Source organism: Malus sylvestris, chromosome 15, assembly GCF_916048215.2.
Source record: "Malus sylvestris chromosome 15, drMalSylv7.2, whole genome shotgun sequence".
Classification (NCBI taxonomy): domain Eukaryota; kingdom Viridiplantae; phylum Streptophyta; class Magnoliopsida; order Rosales; family Rosaceae; genus Malus; species Malus sylvestris.
In genome coordinates this window covers 10,081,293-10,102,682 of record NC_062274.1, presented here as the reverse complement: position 1 = coordinate 10,102,682, position 21,390 = coordinate 10,081,293, and the positions used below count along the sequence as shown (strand labels likewise).

General features: G+C 37.2%; 2 protein-coding genes across 7 annotated transcripts; one reads left to right on the top strand and one right to left on the bottom strand.

Moving 5' to 3' along the window:
• Positions 1–1,161: 1,161 nt before the first annotated feature.
• LOC126605269 (uncharacterized) lies at positions 1,162–7,188 on the bottom strand. 2 transcript variants are annotated; one of them, XM_050272640.1, is made up of 11 exons: positions 7,057–7,188; positions 6,042–6,217; positions 5,603–5,775; positions 4,149–4,570; positions 4,019–4,079; positions 3,530–3,876; positions 2,895–3,331; positions 2,625–2,790; positions 2,384–2,545; positions 2,196–2,284; positions 1,162–1,628 (listed from the first exon to the last, which is right to left on the bottom strand). In XM_050272640.1, the coding sequence occupies exons 2-11, from the start codon at positions 6,152–6,154 to the stop codon at positions 1,478–1,480; spliced, it is 2,121 nt and encodes a 706-aa protein (XP_050128597.1). In that variant the 5' UTR covers positions 6,155–6,217; positions 7,057–7,188; the 3' UTR covers positions 1,162–1,477. The 2 variants fall into 2 exon arrangements, with proteins under 2 accessions (XP_050128597.1, XP_050128598.1); XM_050272641.1 differs by lacking the exon at positions 7,057–7,188 and adding an exon at positions 6,863–7,031.
• A 1,471-nt stretch (positions 7,189–8,659) lies between these two features.
• Positions 8,660–21,325, top strand: LOC126604538 (uncharacterized). 5 transcript variants are annotated; one of them, XR_007616681.1, is made up of 13 exons: positions 8,661–8,876; positions 9,355–9,581; positions 9,723–9,774; positions 11,956–12,470; positions 14,011–14,044; positions 14,523–15,223; positions 15,309–15,357; positions 15,429–15,554; positions 16,761–16,865; positions 16,998–17,089; positions 17,180–17,333; positions 19,052–19,384; positions 21,032–21,325. XR_007616681.1 is itself a non-coding variant. In XM_050271826.1 (12 exons), the coding sequence occupies exons 2-12, from the start codon at positions 9,451–9,453 to the stop codon at positions 19,316–19,318; spliced, it is 2,226 nt and encodes a 741-aa protein (XP_050127783.1). In that variant the 5' UTR covers positions 8,661–8,876; positions 9,397–9,450; the 3' UTR covers positions 19,319–19,678. The 5 variants fall into 5 exon arrangements, 4 of the variants coding, with proteins under 4 accessions (XP_050127784.1, XP_050127783.1, XP_050127782.1 ...); XM_050271826.1 differs by lacking the exon at positions 21,032–21,325 and having other exon boundaries at positions 9,397–9,581; positions 19,052–19,678; XM_050271825.1 differs by lacking the exon at positions 21,032–21,325 and having other exon boundaries at positions 9,361–9,581; positions 19,052–19,678.
• The last annotated feature ends 65 nt before the right edge of the window (positions 21,326–21,390 follow it).

Genomic DNA, 21,390 nt, shown 5'->3' with positions numbered 1-21,390 from the left:
CCATTCTGTCTATATTTTGTGTTTTTTTTCTTCAAAGGAATTTCATTAAATTCTAAGGAAAATTAATAAAAATTGCTTGAAAACTTTGAGTTTTAACAATAAGGATAAAATAAAGGGTAAAATGAATAGTATCAGGTTTGACTTTTTAGTGTAAAAATGTGGTTTTTCGTTAAAGTGAACAGTACCACGGGCTTTTCGTTAGAACTCCCTAAATTCTACAAGAAAATGTTTACACTGCATGCTAAAGTATTATCCGGCTTAAAGCAATCTTATCTATGAAGGTCACTTTCGCGTAATACAAAATGATCTACTAAATGTGATGTCCTATTACAAACACGTGAATTCTTTGTTTACTCTACTTGACTTTTCACGTAAATTTACCACACAATTAAACTAGAAATTCAGCTATGATGGTACGTATGAATATTATGTAAGATTTTATTTACAAATATTCTTTAGATATCTATATATAAAATTTAAACGTCAATTTTTCGAACCACTTAATGAAAAAAAGTTTGCAAAACACTCTAAAGATTATAATTTGACGCACGTGAAGCATTTTGTCTTTAAATTTTATTTTAATTGTGGCAGACTTATGATAAAAGTCAGGCACCTCATGAGAGATTAAAGTTTATGATTCATGCTCCACGGCGTTTGAAACTCATGTCCAATGTCGTGTTGCGTCGAGTTCTGTGTTCGTGATTTCATTACTAGTGAATTATCTTCTGATTGGCTAAGTGCTTTCCCAAAGTGATGGGGTTTTATCTTGTTAAATTGTTGTGCACTCTAAATTCGTTTCTTGTTGTCGAAGTTGTCAAAACTTTTAAAATTGGTTATGAAAATACGTATAACCTATTCACCCCCCTCTACATTAATACAATCCACGTGTACGAATAAATGTAAAGGGTTGGTTACACTTAGACATCAAGACCCAAGCTAAATGTAATATGCGGTCCAGAACCAGATTGGATTGATCAATCAAGAATCATCAAGTTCGACTTTAGGGCCATAACTATCTTAAAATTGGTAGAATCATTCAACCAAGGACCAGATAATAATATCAACGTAGGTCGGTAGGGGGTGGCTACTACGCGGGCCAAATACGAACAAATAAGATAGAGATCTCAGGTTCGACTCATTTATAGAAACCGAGTATGGAAATTTTCAAAGAAGCAATGACCATAACCTCATAATTTGATCCCTCAGAGTGTAGAAATTGAGTATTTGCTCAAATTGAGGATTGAGCAAAAAAATACAAGTCTGTCTACTTGAACTGCTAGAGGAATGGATACCAAAAAATTGACAGTAACAAAAGAAAATTGCTCCATCCCTATTCCTCTCCTTCCTACCTTCCTACTTATCCGTCACCGCTTTCCTTGGCCCCCCCTCAGCTCCAGAGATACTCCCCAAAGCCAGGCAATCACTAGGCTAATGGACTCAAAAATCGAAAAGAGAAAAGCCGAAAATGGGAGCTCAATTAGTCTTCCTTCCACTTGTTAACGTACTCTAGGAAAGCATTAGCAGGATTTTTCTTCGGTGGGGCTCTTACACGAGAAGACCTTCGCAGCACTGCTTCCTCCAATGCAACCTCTTGAACCAAGTCCCTTGATCTCTTTTCCATTTCCAGGCTGTGAAAAATTGCATTTCAAACCAAAACTAATCAGATAAACACGAAATATACGTGGCTGAATTGCTCCTACTGAAATATCACACTACTGCTGCCATTAATAACAAAAGGGACGGGGCAACAAAACTAGCCGACAACAAAAGTGATGCAATTTAAATTATAATATAAGGGACAATTTCAAAATATATTTTTCCCTACGGGGTATAACTCCTCAATTCTATTAGGAGTCGTCAATGTGTTCCGACTAATTTGAGGATTCAACACAGCATCCTACCAAAACTATTTGAATTAACAACAGAAAGGTGTGCCTTTTTATTCTTAACTCATATCTCTCAAGAGCCTTAGTGATCACATTATTGGGGCCGGCCCCAATCATCATTTGCTCTACCTTATCAATTGAACCTTTATGTAATCATTCTTAAATCAGGATTTGAATGTTTGACATTAATCCATCATATACATGCTGACATGCTGGCCATAAATCTCAAAGTTTTTCCAAAGACAGAAAGGGTATTAAATTGTGTGTTCATGCCAGGAGCATCAACAGCAAGAGGGAATGAAGACTAACCATATTCTGCTATTGAATTTTTCCAGCTGCTTTTTAAGTGCCCTCTCTCTCTCACCCTTGCAATTCAGCGAGCCGATCAACAAATACAGCTGTTCAAAAATGTCAAGTAGAAAACAAATTTAACAATAAAGAGAGAAAACGAGAGAAAATGAACACAACCAATTAGTAAAATATTAACAGCTGAATACCTCTTCCTTACTACTGTAATACCCCCACTGCTTGGAGTCAGAACTCTCAACAAATATTCTTCCATCACGCTGGAACCACCAATATCTGTTATAATTTCGGTCTTTACCCAAGGAATTGGTACGTATAACCCGCTTCTCAATCTCCCGCTCATAATATTCCTTCTGTAGTAAGCAGTTTCATAAGAAGGCAAGAACAGAAACACAGGCACAGAAAAGAACTGAATAAGGAGAGAGATCAAACCCTCTGTTCTTTGCTTTTCATTCCGGTGACTTCCTTTCTATCATCCCTTGATCGTTCATGTGGGTCCTTCTCAGATAAACCCTTCCCATTGGGTATTGGGATGTCCACTTCCAAGTTCTGTTTCCTGGCTGTTTTCTTTGGTGCATTGTCAATTTGATTGCTCTCACTATTAGAAATGAAAAAAGACATTGTTAAACCTGAACCCATAAGAAAATCATTATGATACACATACACACGCATATCAATGAAGGCTTGTAGCAGAATCAAGACCTTTTCTCTGATGCACAATTCTGTCTTGATGTTTGGATTTCACCATTTCTTTTCTTTACTATGTCTCCGTTCTGTCTCATATGATTACCATTTGTTGATGCACTTCCATTACTCTCCAAATCCACAACTTGATTGGGATCATACTCTGCTTTCAAACGATCCTTCTCTTCTCTTTTCTTTCTAGCTTCCTCCAATGCTTCCCCCCTTATTGTGGCTCCAAGTGCCTGCCTCTGTTCAACAAACTTAGCCAACTTCTCCCTTAGAGTATTTGTTTCAAGTGCATGACTGACCAATTCTCGCAAGATTAGCAATTTAGCATGAGCATCTAAAATGCCATAATGCCCCCGCTTGATAGTTGCTATGTAACCACGTAACTCAGAACTGTTCACCATATCCAGAAAATCGCACAAATACTCTGTCCAAGTAATTAGAGTTATCTGAAATTAAAAAGAACAATCAAACATAATTAGAGTTATCTGAAATTAAAAAGAACAATCAAACAAAAATATATATAAGAAAGAAATCAGAAGGGCATAAATTCCAAAAAATATATGGCCAAGGAAAAGAACAGGAATAAGAAACAAGGATTCTATTGACATAGATATTCAAATAATAGATTGCAAGTGGCGTATCACCTTCAACTTTCGATTTCTTTTCCGTATGGTTGAAGAATATTCGTCATTATCTTTCATGAGCAACCGGAGAAGAGCCGAATGAGTTTCCACAAGAAGAATCAAATTGCCCATCTTGTGGCAGATAGCATTCTCAAAATCTTCAAGAGAGAATGGCCACAAGTGCAAAAGCCTACCAAACGAAGAACAAAAATCCCAAACCATCAAAAGGTCACCAACACATTCCATTGGGACATTAAAGTCCGTCAATGGCGAAGGGCGATCCGTGAAAACTGGATCATCTGCATCTGGTTGTACCAAAAGGTCATCAATTGGATACTTGATAGGTTCTTCTGCTGGTTCGTCACCTTCTGCGAATTCAAGATACAATAACAGAAAGACGAACTTTACTAGAGTTGCAACCATGAAAAACATTTAATTTTAAAAGCAAACACCCATGTACAGGGCTCCACCACTAACATAAATGTAATCAAGCAAATATTTGCACTATACCTTCTATAGCTGAACCTTCAACTTTTTTCCTTTTAAAATTTTGAAGTTCATGTTTTGCTTCCTGGATATAATAAAAAATATAAGACAGGCAAATAATGTCATCACTTCAACAAGTAAATGAATATTATACCTCCTCATTTTTCCTTCTCTTCTTGCAGACTAGTAAACCATCCTTGAAAGAGACTTTGCCCCTTAAGTTCTCCGGAACACTTGTTGAGATTCCATGAATTTGTGCAAGTTTACCATGGAGCACCCAAGGAGCATTTCGGTATGTAGATTCCCGAATAAAAGATTTCAAAAAATTTCTACTAAATGGTGGCTTCTTCTGTCTCAGGTCTTCCCGATTTATTACTGAAGTTTCCATAACTTCCTTATTCCTGTCAAGCCAAGCTACCTCATATTCAACTTTTCCAACACTTTCTTCAAAAACCTTTGATATTTTGCATGGATACATATCATCACCCTTCCTCCCATACATTTCAGCACCCACATATATGTGATCCTGCAACTTTGTGGCTATGATGTCAGCAAGATCTTTCAACGAAAGCATACCTGTCAGGACAAGAAATTAATGAGTTATGCAGAATTTCGAGAATGTTGCAACTATACAGAAGCATTGGCTCAAGGTCATGATAAGCACATCTAGCTTATCATGTCTTCATCAGCATCCAGATACACTTCCCAATCATGCACAAAATTCACATTCAACCCCCATGTTAAAGGTAAACAGTCATTATTCACATTCATCAATGTCTATACACTACCCTACTAGTAAGACATAAGACACTAATGCAGGGTCCTTAAAATCCTCAGCTTCACTAAACTGGGACATGACTGTCATGCTAACATTCTTGGAAATGTAAGAGGGGGAATCAAGATAAAATTGAACCGGAAAGGAGCATAATACCTGTTTAAAAATCTACATTGCTAATATACATACTTAGAGAAAATACATCACAGATAAGGAAACAATCAAACTGATATATCATCTCAAGTAGCCAAAGTATGAAATTTGATTACCCTTCACTACCAACATCAGTCTCCGACAAGGTGGAAATAAGAGATTAATCAACCAAACATCTGCCAGCATAACTCTAAAACCCTACAGCATATAGTCATATTGTCGAACAAAAGGGTACAAAATTCTTATTGAAAAGGGATCTTTTCCACCAACATACTCCCCATCCAAATCTGACAAGAAAAATCTAACAATTAGCACAATTGGCGAGGTTCTCAAAGCAAGAAAAGAAGAAAACCAATGGTCAGGCATGCACCACCACATAAATTCATCCGCAACATGCATGAGGAAGATCATGTAACAGTATTTTGATATGTAAGGAACTCAGAGGTATGCTAATGTGAGTAATTTATGTTAGAAGGGGAATCCATACAAGATTTCCCCTCCATGTCATAAACAGAAAGTTAGAAACTAGCCTATAGACAGACAAAGCTCATCCATATAATGTCACCAAAACTGCACTTAATCTCCACAAAAAAAAAAATATCTGAAACTATTGAGTGGGGAAAACTTAAAGATTATTTCAAAGCACAAGATATTCATTGAGCGCAGTCAAGAGTTCTTACTGTATTGGATAATCTGTAGTGCAGGTGCCACGAGCTCCTTGGGAAACTGCTGAACCTTCTCAGTAGCACGTTGTTCTGATAGCAAAGCCTCTTCATAAGTCAAATTAGTTTTTCCAGAGACTTTGCACATCCAAATTCTCTGGCGATACAAATTTATCCGGTTCAGATATTCACTGCTTCATGTTAAGTCAGACAAACAAAAGGTTGTTACAATGCAGGAGACTTGAGAAGCTAAAGGGTGTTCTACCAATATTTTAAGAAGTCAAAGACATAACGCACTTTGGTTGACCTTGTTTGCATAAATTCCACTAAATTGCCTCGGAGACCACAGTAATGTACTAAAACTTAGAGAGATCCAAAATAAAAACAAATCTACAAAAATAAAAGAAAAGAAGAACAAAAGAGCCACAAAGCTTCCCAATGGCTAAAAAAAGGATACCCGTAGTCTCGAAATATCTCTTTTGTAGTTCGAACTTGGTATACAAGCTCATGAGACTCCAAATCATCAGGTAGTTCAGCCAAGGGAAACGGCTTTCTTTTCATTAGAGGCATCCTTATTACTCAGTGCTAATGCAATGCCAAAGCACACAAACTTGCATATGGTTAATTCAGTTCCTGAAACAAAAAAACACACACAACATCCCACATAAAGATATTTCAGTACATGAGAAACTAAATCGACTTAAATCATATGGCTTGAAATTTTCACTTTCCTCGATTTCCCAAGGAATGAAGCGGAGCATAAAAAAAAACAAAACCAGATAAGCAATGTAACAAGATCCCAAGCACATAGAAGCATCCCGTTAGAACGAAAAAAAGAAAGACAAAGCTAACATCGGTTCATATCAACACAATCCACTCAACCAAACCCAACAATCAACATCTTCAGTAGGCACAGATCAACGCATGGCATGATATATAAGGTACCAAACACACACGAAAAATCGAAAAGAGAAAGCTTTAAGTCCATTCACCGCTAACACCTTCATCCGAAAGCTTATTCATTCAATTTTCGAAAACAAATCAAAATACAAAATCTCTCTCGCTCTCTCCTTTTCAACACCCAATATTCTCACCAGCCAAACAGACCCAGTTCCGGTAGCCCAACAACAGAAACCCTAGATTCTAGAAACGCCGCGCTTTGTGGACACAAATACCAATTGACCAAACCGGCATGCGATTCACGTTTCATTGACAATTAGACAAATGCTTTTAGGCTCAATAGGCAATTGCAGAAAATAATAAAAATCAAAAGAATACCGGAAAAAGGAACAAATCGGCGACAATGTCGCCAAAAGTGCGTTCCCGCCACAAGCAAAACTCTGAGAAAAAAAAATACACAGCAATCGATGCATTCAAAGCGACGGTGCGAGTGTGTTGCGGTGTGGGTGTGAGCGGCTCTTAGCGAGTTAGAGAGAGAGAGAGAGAGAGAGGAGAGAGAGTTGGAATCTTACAATGGAGAACTTGACCCGACTGAATGTACGAAGCGGAGAATGGGAGAAGGCCAGAGAGGGGAGGGGCGGTTCTCATTTGTATTGCCTCTTGCTTTTTTTATTTATTTTTCCTTTCCTTTCCCCCCTTGCTCTCCTTTTATATTTTTTTTACGTGTACCTTTTCCACACCATCCACGATAGGCTTATTTCCAAATGGGTTATAATGTTTTAATTTTCTCATATTGTAATTCAACGTTTTATACTAAGATTCGTTTATCTCTACTAATTAATAAAATGCTCATTGTTAATTAAAATTCTATGAAATTACCAGTTTAACTTTCTAATTAAAACATAATATGAATAAGAAATATGAAGCAAAAATGTAATTTTACACAACCAAATTTTGCTTTTTCTTTTTTTCAAAGCCTCATCTACATGTAATCTTAACATATCTCTAATTAAAAAATATATATTTCTCACTCTCATATTCTCTATCGCTCTCTTCCTCTCTCCTTCTATTTCAAAAACAAAAATAAAAAATTTTATCACACACTTTGTGTGTGCCCATATGCTAGTAACTTTTAAGATAATTTGATCGTCTAATCAATCGTTGAAAATAAACTTGTAACCCATTTTCGAGATAGATAATGATTTTGACTTTTGTTTCTCTTATACTTTGATTTTTCTTTGATTTGTAATACAAGCCAATACTTGATGATCCAAATATGTGCGATGCAAGCTTTATGTTTATGGTTAAGAATCAAACCGCGTATACTTGACCCTTTAAATATTACATCATTTAGCTCATTATACTCAACTAACCTACTAGTAGAGGGTTATTTTCGATTTAGTTTGATCGATTCTCAATTCATAAAGAGGAGCATGAGGGCGAGTAAGGAGGCATGGTAGTGTATCGTTGATTGTTTGTGTGTTTTGAGCCTTTGACACTCGAGGGAGAAAATTTGATCGAGGTAAGGATAAGCCAAATTCACATGTCAACAACATTTTACCAAGGACGACAAATCTTACATAATTAGAACAGATAGGCCAATCAACTAATAAATTTAAGGAATTTATTACTAATGCTCCAATACTATATTTTCTTTGATGCTCCACAAGATCAAAAATCTAGATTCACCTTTAAAGGTGTCATTTAAGTAAATCCACAATTTGATTAAATTTAAGACATTTAGTTGTATAAATTTATGAAAATAAAAATTATGTTGTTGTTCACACTCGAAAAAAGTCATTGTGTATTCTAAACTTATATATTCATGAATAAAATATATTTATAAAGACTGCACAATGACTGTTTTAGAATGCAAATAACATCTTTTAATGAAAAATATTAAACCAAATAAAGATTATGCAAGACAATGTTGCGAACACAAAATAAAAATAAAAAAAATATTGTGAGACAAGCTAGGAACCTGACATGCAAAAGTGAATACTTTTAACGAATTACACCACAAACTCTTACAAAAAATGCAAGAGTAAAATTTAAAGAATTCAGTAACAAAAATAAAAATACAGGGACTAAAATGAAATATGATGACAAATTTAGGGGTACTTGTTGGAATTAACTGAAGGGCGCATAACAACTTTACTGGATTTGGTAGCAACAATTTCTAAATTAAATTGGCAAAAAGGAAAAATTAATTCGGTCCTCTCCCAACTGCACCCGCACCGCAGCACCCCGGACTCCACTCGTCACCTCCTATCTCAGCCGCTCAGTCCATTCCACCCTCCATTTTCCCAATTTCTCGGTCCCTCGCTCCGCCTACTTGTGCTTTGTCTGATGGTTGTGCTGCTACCGGAAGATTAGAGGGAGAAGGCAAAGCGTGAGAATACCAAACCCTCCCGCTCTTTCGTTATTTTTTAATTTTGGTTTGAAGTTCTGTTTGTAGTGGTGCCTGTTTAAGTTAACTTCTGGATGTTTGTTCCCTAAGTATGGTTGATTTCTGATTATTTTTGGTGTAATTAGCAAATACGGTGAACTAATTAGCCCAAGAGATTAACAATAAGCAAATGTGGTGAACTAATTAGCCCAAAAGATTAACAACAAGCAAATGTGGCAAAATAATTAGTCCAAGAGATTAATAATAAGCAAATGTGTTGCACGAATTAGAAACTGCGGTTACACACTGACGCACCAGTATCTGGGCGGTTGAAGCGCTTGAATCCCTCCGCGTGATATGGTTATATGTTGTTATTCTTTTATCTCTCTCACATCTCAAACCTAGCATAGTTTTCTTTTGCCATTAAACTCTAAATTTTGAAGCTTTTCTTGTGCTTGATTTGCGTGTTGATATTTATGAGCTGTAGAGTTGTTCTGATGCGCCACAAGTGTTATTCAACCAGTAACTTATGGGAATTAAGTTCCTGAACTGAAGTGGAGAGAAGGTGCACCCAAAAATGGCTATTACTTCTTGTGGTTCAAATGGTAATCATATTAAAATTGATGGTGCTGGTTCGTCTGATGAGCTTGACTATCTTCCATTGATACAACGGCGCAATTTGTTACTCGTTGGAAGGCAAAATTTGAAGTGAGCTCCTTGTTTCCATTATATATATATATATATTTGTATGTACATATTATCACATGCATACATTTTTTGATGTTCATTTGAAGTATGTCAGTAATATTCTGAAGTTAACGATGGAAGCTTCGTCTTTGGGGTTTACAGGTCCCTCATTGGTGTTACGGTTAAAGAAGAAGATGAGCTCTCCAAGTCACAAGTAATTTGTTAATCTCAACATTTTAGTTCCACTGTTTATTTTCTTATTATCATAGTTAGTGGTATTATATTGTGATGATTGATTTGAGCTCAAAGCATTGAAGAGGTGAATGCTTCAAACCTTGTCTTATAACGCTCAGTAATATGATTCCAAATTCCTTCTCTTTTGAAATTTTACGGTAGTGTCATAAGCATTTAATGATAAGATATAGCTAGGCAATAACAAATGGCCCTGCTCTTGACATTGAACTGGTCTATAATCATTGGCGTAAACAGTTTGTAGTTGATTATCCTTTTAGTCGTTAATTTAGTGTTTGATTGATTATTGTCTTTGATCCATGAAGATACAGAATGCTTGTGCCCATTTGTGTCATCTTCGAATAATAGAGATGATGGGTTGATGCATTATATTTTCTTCTTATGAAAATTGTATCTTGCAGCTGAAACTAATGATCCATATAAGGAAACAAATGAAGGACATATACTTGAAGAATCTATGGATTCAATATTGAATTTCTGACAATTTAATTATCGTTTTAACATTGAAGAATATGGATATTGGAAGTCTATTTGGGCATCTGAAATTCAGAAAAGTATTGAATTTTATATGAAGGGTCTTAGGATGTAATGTTAGGTCATAGAAGTTATGGAGTTATCATGCATATGTGCGAAATTATTTGGTCAAAAATCACAAACTCTTTGTGAGTGCAAGGCCAATATCGAGAAGGTGTTGCTTATATGCAATGTATGGGCTACTGGATTTTAACAAATTGTCTTCACTGGAAAAGTTTACAAAGTCTCTGCACATGTGGAGAAAAGTATATTTGCATTTATATAACATAGAGGAGGTACTAAAAAGGTCGTACCCAGTGCACAAGGCTCCCGCTTTATGCAAGGTCTGGGAGAGGTGAATGTCGGCTAGCCTTACCTCCATTTTATGGAGAGGCTGCTCCCAAGAACATAGAGGAGGTACTAGATTTTAGAAAATTGCTTGATTGGATGGGGTAGAGGTTTAGTTATCGTTATGTTTGTTTATCCACCTTTTCCATATATTTCATTTCATTGCCGATGTTCGAACAGGATGAGAATCCAGTTAGAATGTCGTGTAACATAGCAATGTTATTTGTCTTGTAAAGATTTGAATGTAGCTAGAAGTATACGCAAGACACTGGATAGATTCATGAAAATAAGAGTTTTTGTCGATTTGACATGAGAAGATAAGTGATTCGAAATTAGAATGTACCTAAAACACTGGAAGTATGGGTGAGACACTATAGATGGTCCACAAATCAAAGTGGACCATTCTCATGTTTATGAAAACTATGCTTAAATTGTTAGGTTTATCCAGCCAATGATAAGTTGTCCTAAGTCTATAAGGAATTATAGTCTTAGAGGATTAAATTGTTTTCCCAATTGGAATTGTTTACCCAATTGGAGTAGGATTCATAACTAGATTCCAATTAGGATTAATAATCCTTATTGAAGAAGACCTTTATTGTGTCTATATAAAGGGGCTATTGTACTAGTTTTTATTTGAAGGGAGCAAAACAATAAATTGTATACCACTCAAGGGATTAGAGTGAGAGAATATTGTAAAGTGCGTGCGAGAGAAAAGAAAAGAGATAGTGTATTTCTTGTTCTTGTTCTTTTAGGTTTTTTGTCAAGTTGTAGTTCTAGAGATTTGGCAAGATTATTGGTTGTATTCATTATTGATATAGTGAAAGATTGTTGTTGTTGTCCCGTGGACGTAGCCACATATTGCCGAACCATGTAAATTCTCGGTGTTATTTATCTTGGTTATTTGTTTTCGATTTTCAGAGTTTGTTCTATTTTTCCCATTCTTAAACGCGATATTCTCAACATAAATGTTTGAAGAGAAAAACTCAACTGACATAACTTTGTGAGGCATTTTCCTGGGAAGAGTTTTTGTATATTTTACTTATATATTTATTTGACGTTTTAGCAATGTGCTTTAGGCTGAAGATAGGGTCAAATTACAGCTTGAATATCGATGAGACTGGCTGAAATAGGAAGCAGTTTGCCTGGAAAAGATGATTGGAAATAATTTCAGTGCAAGCAGTTTGAGTTGGCACCTATTTTTTGTCATACCTGATGTTTGTTCTTACCTCTGCCGTTATCTTTTCTTTTTTGGCATGGTTAATAGAATGTGCTTGTTTTGTAGGATGTTTCGTCTTTTCCTTCTGTCAGAGAAGTTGGAGTTGAATTATTGGAAGAAGTACAAAATCAGTATTCTATAATTTCCAGTGGAGCTACATCTGAACTCTTAGGCTGTAAAACTGTGGCAGATCCCTCACTTGATCAGCATTTACAACATGACTCTTGCAGCCAAAATGTGGAAATGCCTGGGGATAGTGACTACACTGGGACAAAAGTAAATACTTTTGTTTCTTCAGAGCAGATCGTCTGTACTGATTCTAATGTTAATGTTGCTCAACTAGAAAAAACTGATGTCAATGTTTCCAGTCTACCTGAAAGTCCGTCACTATTAGAAGTTCATGCCAAAGGAAAGGTTGCTTACTCTGGCAGCTTCTTTTGTTCATCTGGAGGTGGTATGAATGGCTTTGCTGGTTCTTCTGTGTTAGCAGTTCAAATGAAAAGTGAGATCTCTGATCACTCTACTTATGATCACCTGGACCACATTTCCCTCAAAGAGCGACAAAAGATGCTGCAATCAAGGTGCCATTTCCTCCTTGATGATTTTATGACTTGGCACAATTTTGCTTTTCAAAATTAATTTCCTCACACAATCACACGCAAGTTGCAGACCTCAAAACTTCTTACAAAATTCACTGCATTTTGATGAACAATAAAAAATTAACTTTTGACTCTTTGACTAGTAAAAGTTGACTTCTGCAAGTTACGGGTCTTAGGAAATGACACGTGCCAACACCTGAGAGGCCAAATAAGTAAATTAAGTCTTCTTTTAATCAAATCAAATTAAATTGAAGAGAATCAAATCAAGGACATATGAAAATAAGGGATTCCTCTTCAGTGAGATAATATTAAAAGCCCATTTCTTAAGGTTAGAGTTTGGAAGAAAGCTTTCTGTGCTAAAGACCTGTAAAATGGTAGTTCAATCAAAAGTTTGATGTTAAGAAAGAAAAAATGGAGGCATAGTCCATTGAGCTGAAAACCTGAATGTTTTGCTCAACCTATGGTTGGGCAAAACCAAGCCCTTCAACTATGTTCTGTCGTGATCTTTCATCATGAGGGTATGTGGGAAGATTTGAGAATTTAATTTTAAAGTTAAGCGACATTATAAATGGTTATTTGTGATTTTTTTTTTGCATTGGCTAGTGGTCATAAGAGGTCGCACTTGGTGCGATGACAAGTGCCTTCGCCCATGAGCGGTAGGTCTCGGGTTCGAGACTTGGGAGCAGCCTCTCCATAAATGGGGGTAAGGCTAGCCGACATTCACCTCTCCCAGACCCTGCGTAAAGCGGGAGCCTTGTGCACTGGGTACGACCTTTTTATTGGCTAGTGGTCATGCAGTCGACAAATTTTAAAGGAGAGAATTTTCTCGATGGAAAGAAACATTGTTTCATTAATGTAACTAGAATTTTAAAGCTTGTTAAATGAAGAAACAAGTTAGCAAGTCAAAGGAGCAAAAATTGTGGCAAATGCGGGTACAATGACAGTTGAAGGAAAACAGAATTCCAATTCAACAGGCAAAAACTGCTGCATGTGACAAGTATGTGTGTACGCCATGCGTCAAATTGGGAGATATGCATGCATCAACAATTTAGTGAAATATTTTGTTAGAATAAATAGTCACCAGTTCAAGAGTTGGACATTTTGATTTACGCAGGTAATGGGTCTGACAGAAAATACACATGCCACATGCCTCATCAAAATGATTCGTGTGTAGAACTGAGTGGCCAAATTATCATAAATTCTTTTAATCAATTGAATCAAATCAAATTGAAGGTCATTAAACTCAATGGCAAAGCCTCACACCCAAGTGCCAATTCTTTCACCTTCACTGTTGAAAGAATGTGTTCTCCACCCTTGAACTTTGGAGATCTTATAAAAAATTTATTCTTGTAAAAAAGTATATCATCTAAGTACAAATTTTACTTGTTCAGGTTTTTTTTGCATATTGAATTTCAGTTTGTGAAATTTATAAACATCCCTGAATGTATTTATGTAATTCATATTGCTGTAAAGGGATAAATTCTTAGGTTTTTTTAGTTATTTTATTTATGGCATTTTGCAGGAAACTCTTCGGGTTTGAAAAAGCACTTATTGAGGTAATATTTTTATCCTTATGTTTATTTTTAGAATTATATGTGTGCATTAATTATTGAGAAGCTTGTGGCTACTGTTGAGCTCAGAAGTAGGGTTTATGAAAAAAATCATGTTAATAGACAATGTCATATCTTACTATACTGTGTTCCCTCAAAGATTTACGAAATGGCACCTGGATGGGAACGATTGACAAGTGAGATAAAGTCGGAATTGTTCCATTGACAATCAGAACTCGTTGCTTTGCTTTCTATTTCTTAAAGTTGACCCGTGGGGTTTTCCTTTTTCACGAGAAACAAAATTTAGTTAAAAAATAATAAAAACACAGCACAAGACTCGGTGAACTCGAGGTCCACAATTAATATGGCGTAACTCATAAAAAACAAATATTACTTTGAAGACTTGCTTTGAAATAAAAATTGGATATGATATACTTGAATTTCTTCTGATTATTGAAGTATCTTCTAACATTGTATAATACAGGATATTCCAGGGCCACTGTCAAAGGACCTTATGCAACAGCTTGCTTGTAAAGGACAGGCAGATACTAGTAGTGCCGGTGGAGAAGCTTTAGTGGCTACCAGTTCACTTCATGACAATTCAGGAAGAAATAGTTCAGTTGTTTGTAGAACTTCTATGATTAGTTCACCTCATAATGTCATTGTTGAAGCATTTTCTACAACCTATCAATATTCAGTTAATTCCAATAAGTCCAATTATGGTGGAAAAGGTTCTGAAAGTGATAAGAAATGCTCATCTGAGAGAATGCCTCCTAATGCCACGGAGTTAAGTTCATGTGGGGGACAGGACTATCTGCCTACATGCACAAGTAGAAGGCATTGTTCAACCCCGTCAACATCTGTTAAAGTAAAGGATGAACCTTGGGATGACGGTGTCTTCCAAAATCAGGACAGAAATGCTGGGGGTAAGTTCTCCTTTGACATACTGCCCGTAAAGAATGAACCAAGAGTTTTCAATGAAATTAATGAAGATGAGGTTGACCATATGCGGCTGCGTGATCGGTTGAATCTGTTGGCATCTGGTTATGGCTCTGAATTGAACATATCTAGGAGTCATGGATGTTTTGTTAAAGTTGTGCCTTCTGCCAAGTATAGCCCTATTGCCTCAGAATCTGCTAAGCCAATAAACGTCATTCGTCCACGAAAAAGGAAAAAGACTGCCACGTATGTTGTTATGTTTATGTAGGTCATTTTCCACTTAGTTTTATGTCCACTTTTCTTAAGGATATAGGTGTGAAATTAACTGCAGGGATTCCGTTGAAACGGCGTTGGAGGAAGATGCTCCAGGACTACTGCAGGTACTCCATGTTTCTCACAGTTGCATTTTCAGTACCATTTGGATGAAGACTCCTAAAATGATAAATGGCAGGTATTAGTTGAAAAGGGGGTGCTGGTTAATGAAATCAGGCTTTACGGCGAGATTGAGAGTGATGAAGCCCTAGAGGAATCCTTATGTGAAGACAACTTTGCGGAGCTTGAAGCTGTAATATCAAAGGTTGGCACAATTCTTGTATTATGAGGTTTCCCTCGTCTTAGCCTTGTTACAACAATTTTATGTATTGTTCTTGCAGCTTCCTTGTAGCATAACCTTCAATCATTCCGGGCTCATTGTTAAGATTAATATTAAAAACATTTACCCCATCACGGTTTGTGATTTTGTTCGCCGGGGGAGGGGGTTGGGGTGGGTGTATTTTAGTATTCTTTTCAAATTCCTAGTGTTCCCCATAGGATCTAGTGCGAACCTCCTATTGGCCAATATTGCTGCTTTTATTTAGTACACAACAGATGTGCTACTGCAATTGTGAATTATCTATAAGGAAACTGCCAGGGGTACATTTCTTGAAGAACAATATTTAATTCCTGATTAACTAATGACGAAGTGAGGGCTTATTTAATAATTTTAACGTATGAAAAGGGGTTCATTCGGACACATTGTTCTATAAAGCAATTGAAAAGAAAACTTGTGGTTGCTTGTGAGAATGATGAGAATTTTTTTAAAACCATCTTGTTACACTTTTTAAGAACTTCTCCTCCTTGTTTGGTTGTTATGAAGCGATTGTCTTGGTAGAAGAGATGCTTCAGAAAAGAGGGCAGTGGGTAGGCTTTCCCTTCTCTGTTGTACCGTGTGTAAAGAGTGGGGGAATTTGACAGATCATGTTTTTCTCCACTGTTGGTGGAAGGGAATTTGGATGGTTTGCATTATTCCAAAAGGGGTTTACTCTTTTTGTGTGAAAGGTTTGCACGTTCTTGGCCATTTTCTTGGGTTGTTTGGGTGCACAGGAATAGGAAAATTTCTGAAGATAGGCTCAGATTTTGGTCTTCATTATTGGCCTCCATGTCAACAGAGTTAAAGGATAGCTCCCCTCAATTTTTGTAAGATTAGGAAGCTGCAGTATGCCAAATAATTGGGAGTAGGGTTCATGTGGGTAGTGGAAATTGTTTTATATTTGCTTCCTGTTTGTTGTTTGCTTTTTTAGTGCATTTGTGGTCCACTGCTATGAAATCTTATTGAGTAATAATATGTTCGTTGCTTCTTAAAATTATAGATAGTGAATATTCTGTATGAGTTTCTGTTTTGGATAACATATTATCGGCCATCTTTTGGTAGTTAACCATCTGTATTTGAATTGCCTTGCACAGTTAAATGTGGTACACCATCGCATTAATGTCTTTCTAATGTTAGCATCTTCATTTTGGACAGCTTTTCTCACAGCGTCAGCCGTTTTTTAAGTTTGCTCCGATACGATGCACCAAGGGCTCAAGAGTTACTTATTGCTTGGCTTGTCTAATTTCACTTGTGGAGCAGGTAATAGGTTTCTTATGATTAGTTCGTCAGCATGATAACAGGCTAATTATTTCAGTTAACGTTTCCCTATATCTGCCTGCAAGACTTTTATCTTTTTGTTTACAATAAATCCCATTTCATTTTATTATACAGAGCCGTTATCTGCAGTTCAGAAATTGGCCGGTTGAATGGGGTTGGTGCCGAGACCTTCAGTCATTTATATTTGTCTTTGCTAAACATAATAGGTGTGCATGAGTTGCATATTTTTCTTAAGGTTGGTTTATCCTCTCAACTTGAACTGGAGGATTTGACATTTGATTATCACTTGACTGCAGAATTGTGCTGGAACGACCCGAATATGGATATGCGACATACTTCTTTGAGCTATTAGATTCTTTACCAATTGAATGGCAAATCAAGCGCCTGGTGACTGCAATGAAGCTTACCAGCTGTAGCAGGATTTCACTAATTGAGGACAAAGCATTATCGGTAATGATTTTAAAACATTTATGAGATGATTGCTGGTATAAATGTGTCAAACAATGAAGACAGTTGTTTAATGAACTCACAACTTTGATCTATCATTAATTTACGAGTAGACTGCCAAACTGCCCCGTAGATTTGTAGATCACTTCAGTTTACCTCCTAAATTTGTAGGTCACAATTTTTATCTATCATGATCATAATAACTACCTCTGGTTTCAGAGGGTTAGGGATTCCAAGTCAAAACGGTTCTGTAGGTTATTCCGTTATCCTTTCATCCTTGAATATGCAATTTGGTGAAAGGAAGTATCTTCAATTTTCAATAATTACCTTAGATTTTGCTCATGGGAGGGTTAGCATGCGATTTGGTTCAGAGGGGAAAGCCCTCTCTTTATTTTCTTCTTAATGGCGCGTGATGCGCACATATGGATTGGAGAGCGTGAACCAATTGTTCTTGCCCTGTCAGGGGGCCAATCTTTGTTAGGCATAGCTGTGATGCGACGGATGAGGAGATGGATTATTTGTCGGAGAATGCCAACTCGGTTTGGGTTTTCTGGGTAGGGAGTGGTTCAAACCATAATCATTATTCCTGCTGTGCTGGAAACCTACATCCAGCCTGTGGTTTGTGTTGGAATAACAGCTCAAAACTAGCTGTGGAAATGTAGGATTTGGAATTGCTGCTCGAACATCGGGGATAATGCTGGGGTGTCCAGAGGGAAATCATGTTACAGCAGTGTTTACACTCAAGCGTTCAGAGTAGTTTTTTGAGATACTGTAGTGCAGGCTTGAGTGTGTTGTTGGTTTTCAGACTGCTGTTGTTTGACACATTTGCTGTGTCCCTTTTGCACCAATCTCCTGGTTGGAGTAGGAATCTAAGACGTTGACAAATTGGTCAAAGGGTTATTATGAGCCTTAAATAGGGTTCTTCAAGTTTTTTAGCCTCCTTATGTGATCATCATTCAGATTTTGATAGTTTTCTCACTCTAGGGTACAACTTTTGAGAGGGAAATCTGAGTGAGTTTGAGTGTTTGCGAGTTTTATGGGGTTGGAAGAGGCTATTTCCTAATCATTGTGAGCTTGTTTCTTTATTGGTGGATAGTGATTCCTCCCCAGGAACATAACCCAGTTTGGGGTGGAACCATGTTAATAAAGTTACGTTGATTCATTGTTTTATCTGCATCTTCCTCTCAAATTAGTGTTTATGGTCTTAGAATTGGAATTTGAGTCCAAATGTCTAATGGTCGGTCTGTGTTGCAACTCAGAACTTTTATTTTACTTTAATAGTTTCTTTTTATCTGAGAAATATTTGAGGGAGCTGTTATTGGCACTCCAAAAATGTTATCTTGCACTCTGTGTTTATTTTCTCCCGTGTGCTTTCATAAAGGAGTGCAAGAGGACTTTTTTGGAGTGCCAAGAACAGTTCCCATTTTATATATTTATAGATTTTTATGCTTAAGAATAACGTGCTATTGTTGAGATATCCAAATTGGAAGGCCTCTGTATTGTAGTGATGTGTTATACACACACACACTCGCTTTTTGGCCAAGTTTGTATTTTGTCTTTTGTTGCCATTCTTTGTGGGCAATTTGTAATCAGTTGGATTCAGCTTTAAGCATGGCTTATCTGGATGCATAGACGGTTTTGGCATTTTGTATTATCATTCTAGAGGGTAATATATCTGATTTGGTTCTAACCGTATCTTTTTCCTGGATTGACCGGTTAAGGTTGGAGATGACTTGACCGAAGGCGATGCCCAGGTGCTAATGGAATATGGTTGGGAACCCAATACTGGTTTGGGAACCATGCTCAAGTACCGTGGCAGAGTTGTTCACGACAGAAGAAATGAAACTGATAGCTCGGAGTGGAGATCAAAAATAGGGAAGTTGCTGATCGATGGCTATAATGGTGGGACTCTGATTACAAACAACATCCCAAAGAAGGTTCTAGAATACATAGATGCTCAAGGACCAGAAATCAAGTTAGAGCTCTAAACTCAATTATGCTGAACTTGTAGAAATATTTTTCTCTTTCTCAAGGTCCTGCAAAAGGTCGTTAAGGTTAGGTTATGTCTTTTTTTTCGTCTTTTTTTTTTTTTTGGGTCTGGAAATTAGGTTTTATGTCCTAGCAGCTATATAGACATGGTTTATTAGAAAAGAAAGACCGGATTATTATTATTTCTGTTTAGTGATAATATTTGATACATGGTGAGGCCAACTTCGTTGCTTTGGTAGAGCTTTCCGGGGGTCACCTTTCACTGATTCTTAGAGGTGTGCTATTTCCTATCCTTTTTGTATCTATCGGGAATGAACTTTAACTGGCTTGTTGGTGTAATACAAAGGCATTTCTTTGTATTTAAAGAGTGCACAGGTAAGGCGACGATTTGAGAATGCTCAGTTTCTCGTTTCTTGACCTTTTTACACTCTTTGCAGCGCCCTGATTTGGTAACTGTTTCCCCAATTCCTACTTTGATCTGATCTAGTTTAGGTGGAGAATCCGGATTGTTCCTTCTTATGTGCTGTGCTTTGGATGGCAGAGCCAGCATGCAGAGGGGCCCTGGTGGATCTGGAAAGCCTTTACACTACCGAACCCAGTCTGTTGTCTAAGGTTCCGATTTCTCAATCCCCGACGCAGGCTGCTACGAGCTTCACAGAGAAGCTTTTGAGTGATCATTGTTTTGGAAATCCTCAAAATTTTGCTGGTGCTGGATGGGTGGTTAAATTTTGAGTGATCAGTACGTGACAGAGTTTTTAGAAAGGATCAAAATGTGAAAAATATCCTAACGATTTGTAAGTAACAGAGAGATTTTGGAGCTGATCCTGTGTTGCCGGCCTTTTGGGTTCAAAGGAAAAAGCTATAAGGCGTTTCGATTATTTGAAATTGTGCTGCTGTCTGTGGAATGGTGCCTTTATCGTGTTGGTTGGACTTCCAAATGATTTCAGGTCATGAATGTGCCCGGAAATTGTTTGATATTCATAGTTACAGTCCACTATCTCACTCTTAACCACTCCAATATTGTTTTAACTTACTGTCTATTGCTAGGTGTTGTGTTTTACACAAAAGGTCTCGGTGTTGATAAAATGAAACATCTATATATTGTATTTTATTTTCTTAGCTCCCCAATGTAGGTTTTATATTCAACAAAAACTACTATTGATTTATAACAATGGCTCCCTCTCTGTGTGTTGCCGCAGAAATCCAACATTTATCGAAGTTTCAACCACCACCTCTTGCTCTTGCTAGGGGTAGGCAGCAGCCTGCTACTCCCTCCCTTCTTTACCCATTCCCACTTTTCCTCCCCTATCATCTCCTCTGCCCCTTCCCCCTCACAGCGTCCCACCCCCTCTTTGGTCTCAATTACCTCCCACCCCCTCTTTGGTCTCAATTACCTCCCTAAGCTTGTCTCAGTTTTGGGATTCATGCTCTTTATTCGGCATTTTTCGCCTGCTTTTTGTCATTTAACTTTCCTTCCTCCCTCCTCCTTGGTCGTGATATTCCATGCCCACCTCATCGCGTGCTCGGATTTGTGGGTTCCGATTAGAAATTGAATTTTAGATCCACATACCTCACCTCCCCTCCCTAACTGGCATATGCTGAATCCCCATCAAGGCCAAGTGTCCTATGGCCTCCGCCACATTAAGAGTATTTTGCATACCACTTAGCCTCACTTTTTATCTATAAGATGCTTTGTTTGTATATATTTGCAGGGGTTCGTGAGGGAGCTTAGATCATGTGTCTACTTTCTCGGTTCAGAGTTTGGCTTCCTCTGAGGATGCGACGGCGGCGGCAGTTTGGTTTATGCTGCTTGAGATTATGGTTTTTGTTGTTGTTTGTTTTTGCAATCTTTAGACCTAAGTATGTGTGGCCCTTTGGTTGTATCTTGGGTTGCAGCTTTTTTTTTGCTTCTGCCTTTTACTGTACAGTATTTTTGGACATCGTACTAGTTTTTAATGTAAGTAATTTTGTTTGACAAAAAAAAAAAAAAGCAAGCTTTATAACAAGGTACACTTGCTTAAAGTGGCGTCATTAGTTGTCATTAAAACCTTGCCCAGAGTAAACCGAGTGG

Coding starts and splice junctions, on each gene's coding strand:
- LOC126605269 (XM_050272640.1), bottom strand. CDS start 6,154: ATGCCTCTAATGAAAAGAAAGCCGTTTCCCTTGGCTGAACTACCTGAT. Junction 3,877..4,018: donor TGAAGGTTCAGCTATAGAAG/GTATAGTGCAAA, acceptor TTGAATTCGCAG/AAGGTGACGAACCAGCAGAA. Junction 2,546..2,624: donor TGAAAAGCAAAGAACAGAGG/GTTTGATCTCTC, acceptor TGCTTACTACAG/AAGGAATATTATGAGCGGGA.
- LOC126604538 (XM_050271826.1), top strand. CDS start 9,451: ATGGCTATTACTTCTTGTGGTTCAAATGGTAATCATATTAAAATTGAT. Junction 9,775..11,955: donor ATGAGCTCTCCAAGTCACAA/GTAATTTGTTAA, acceptor CTTGTTTTGTAG/GATGTTTCGTCTTTTCCTTC. Junction 14,045..14,522: donor TTGAAAAAGCACTTATTGAG/GTAATATTTTTA, acceptor TGTATAATACAG/GATATTCCAGGGCCACTGTC.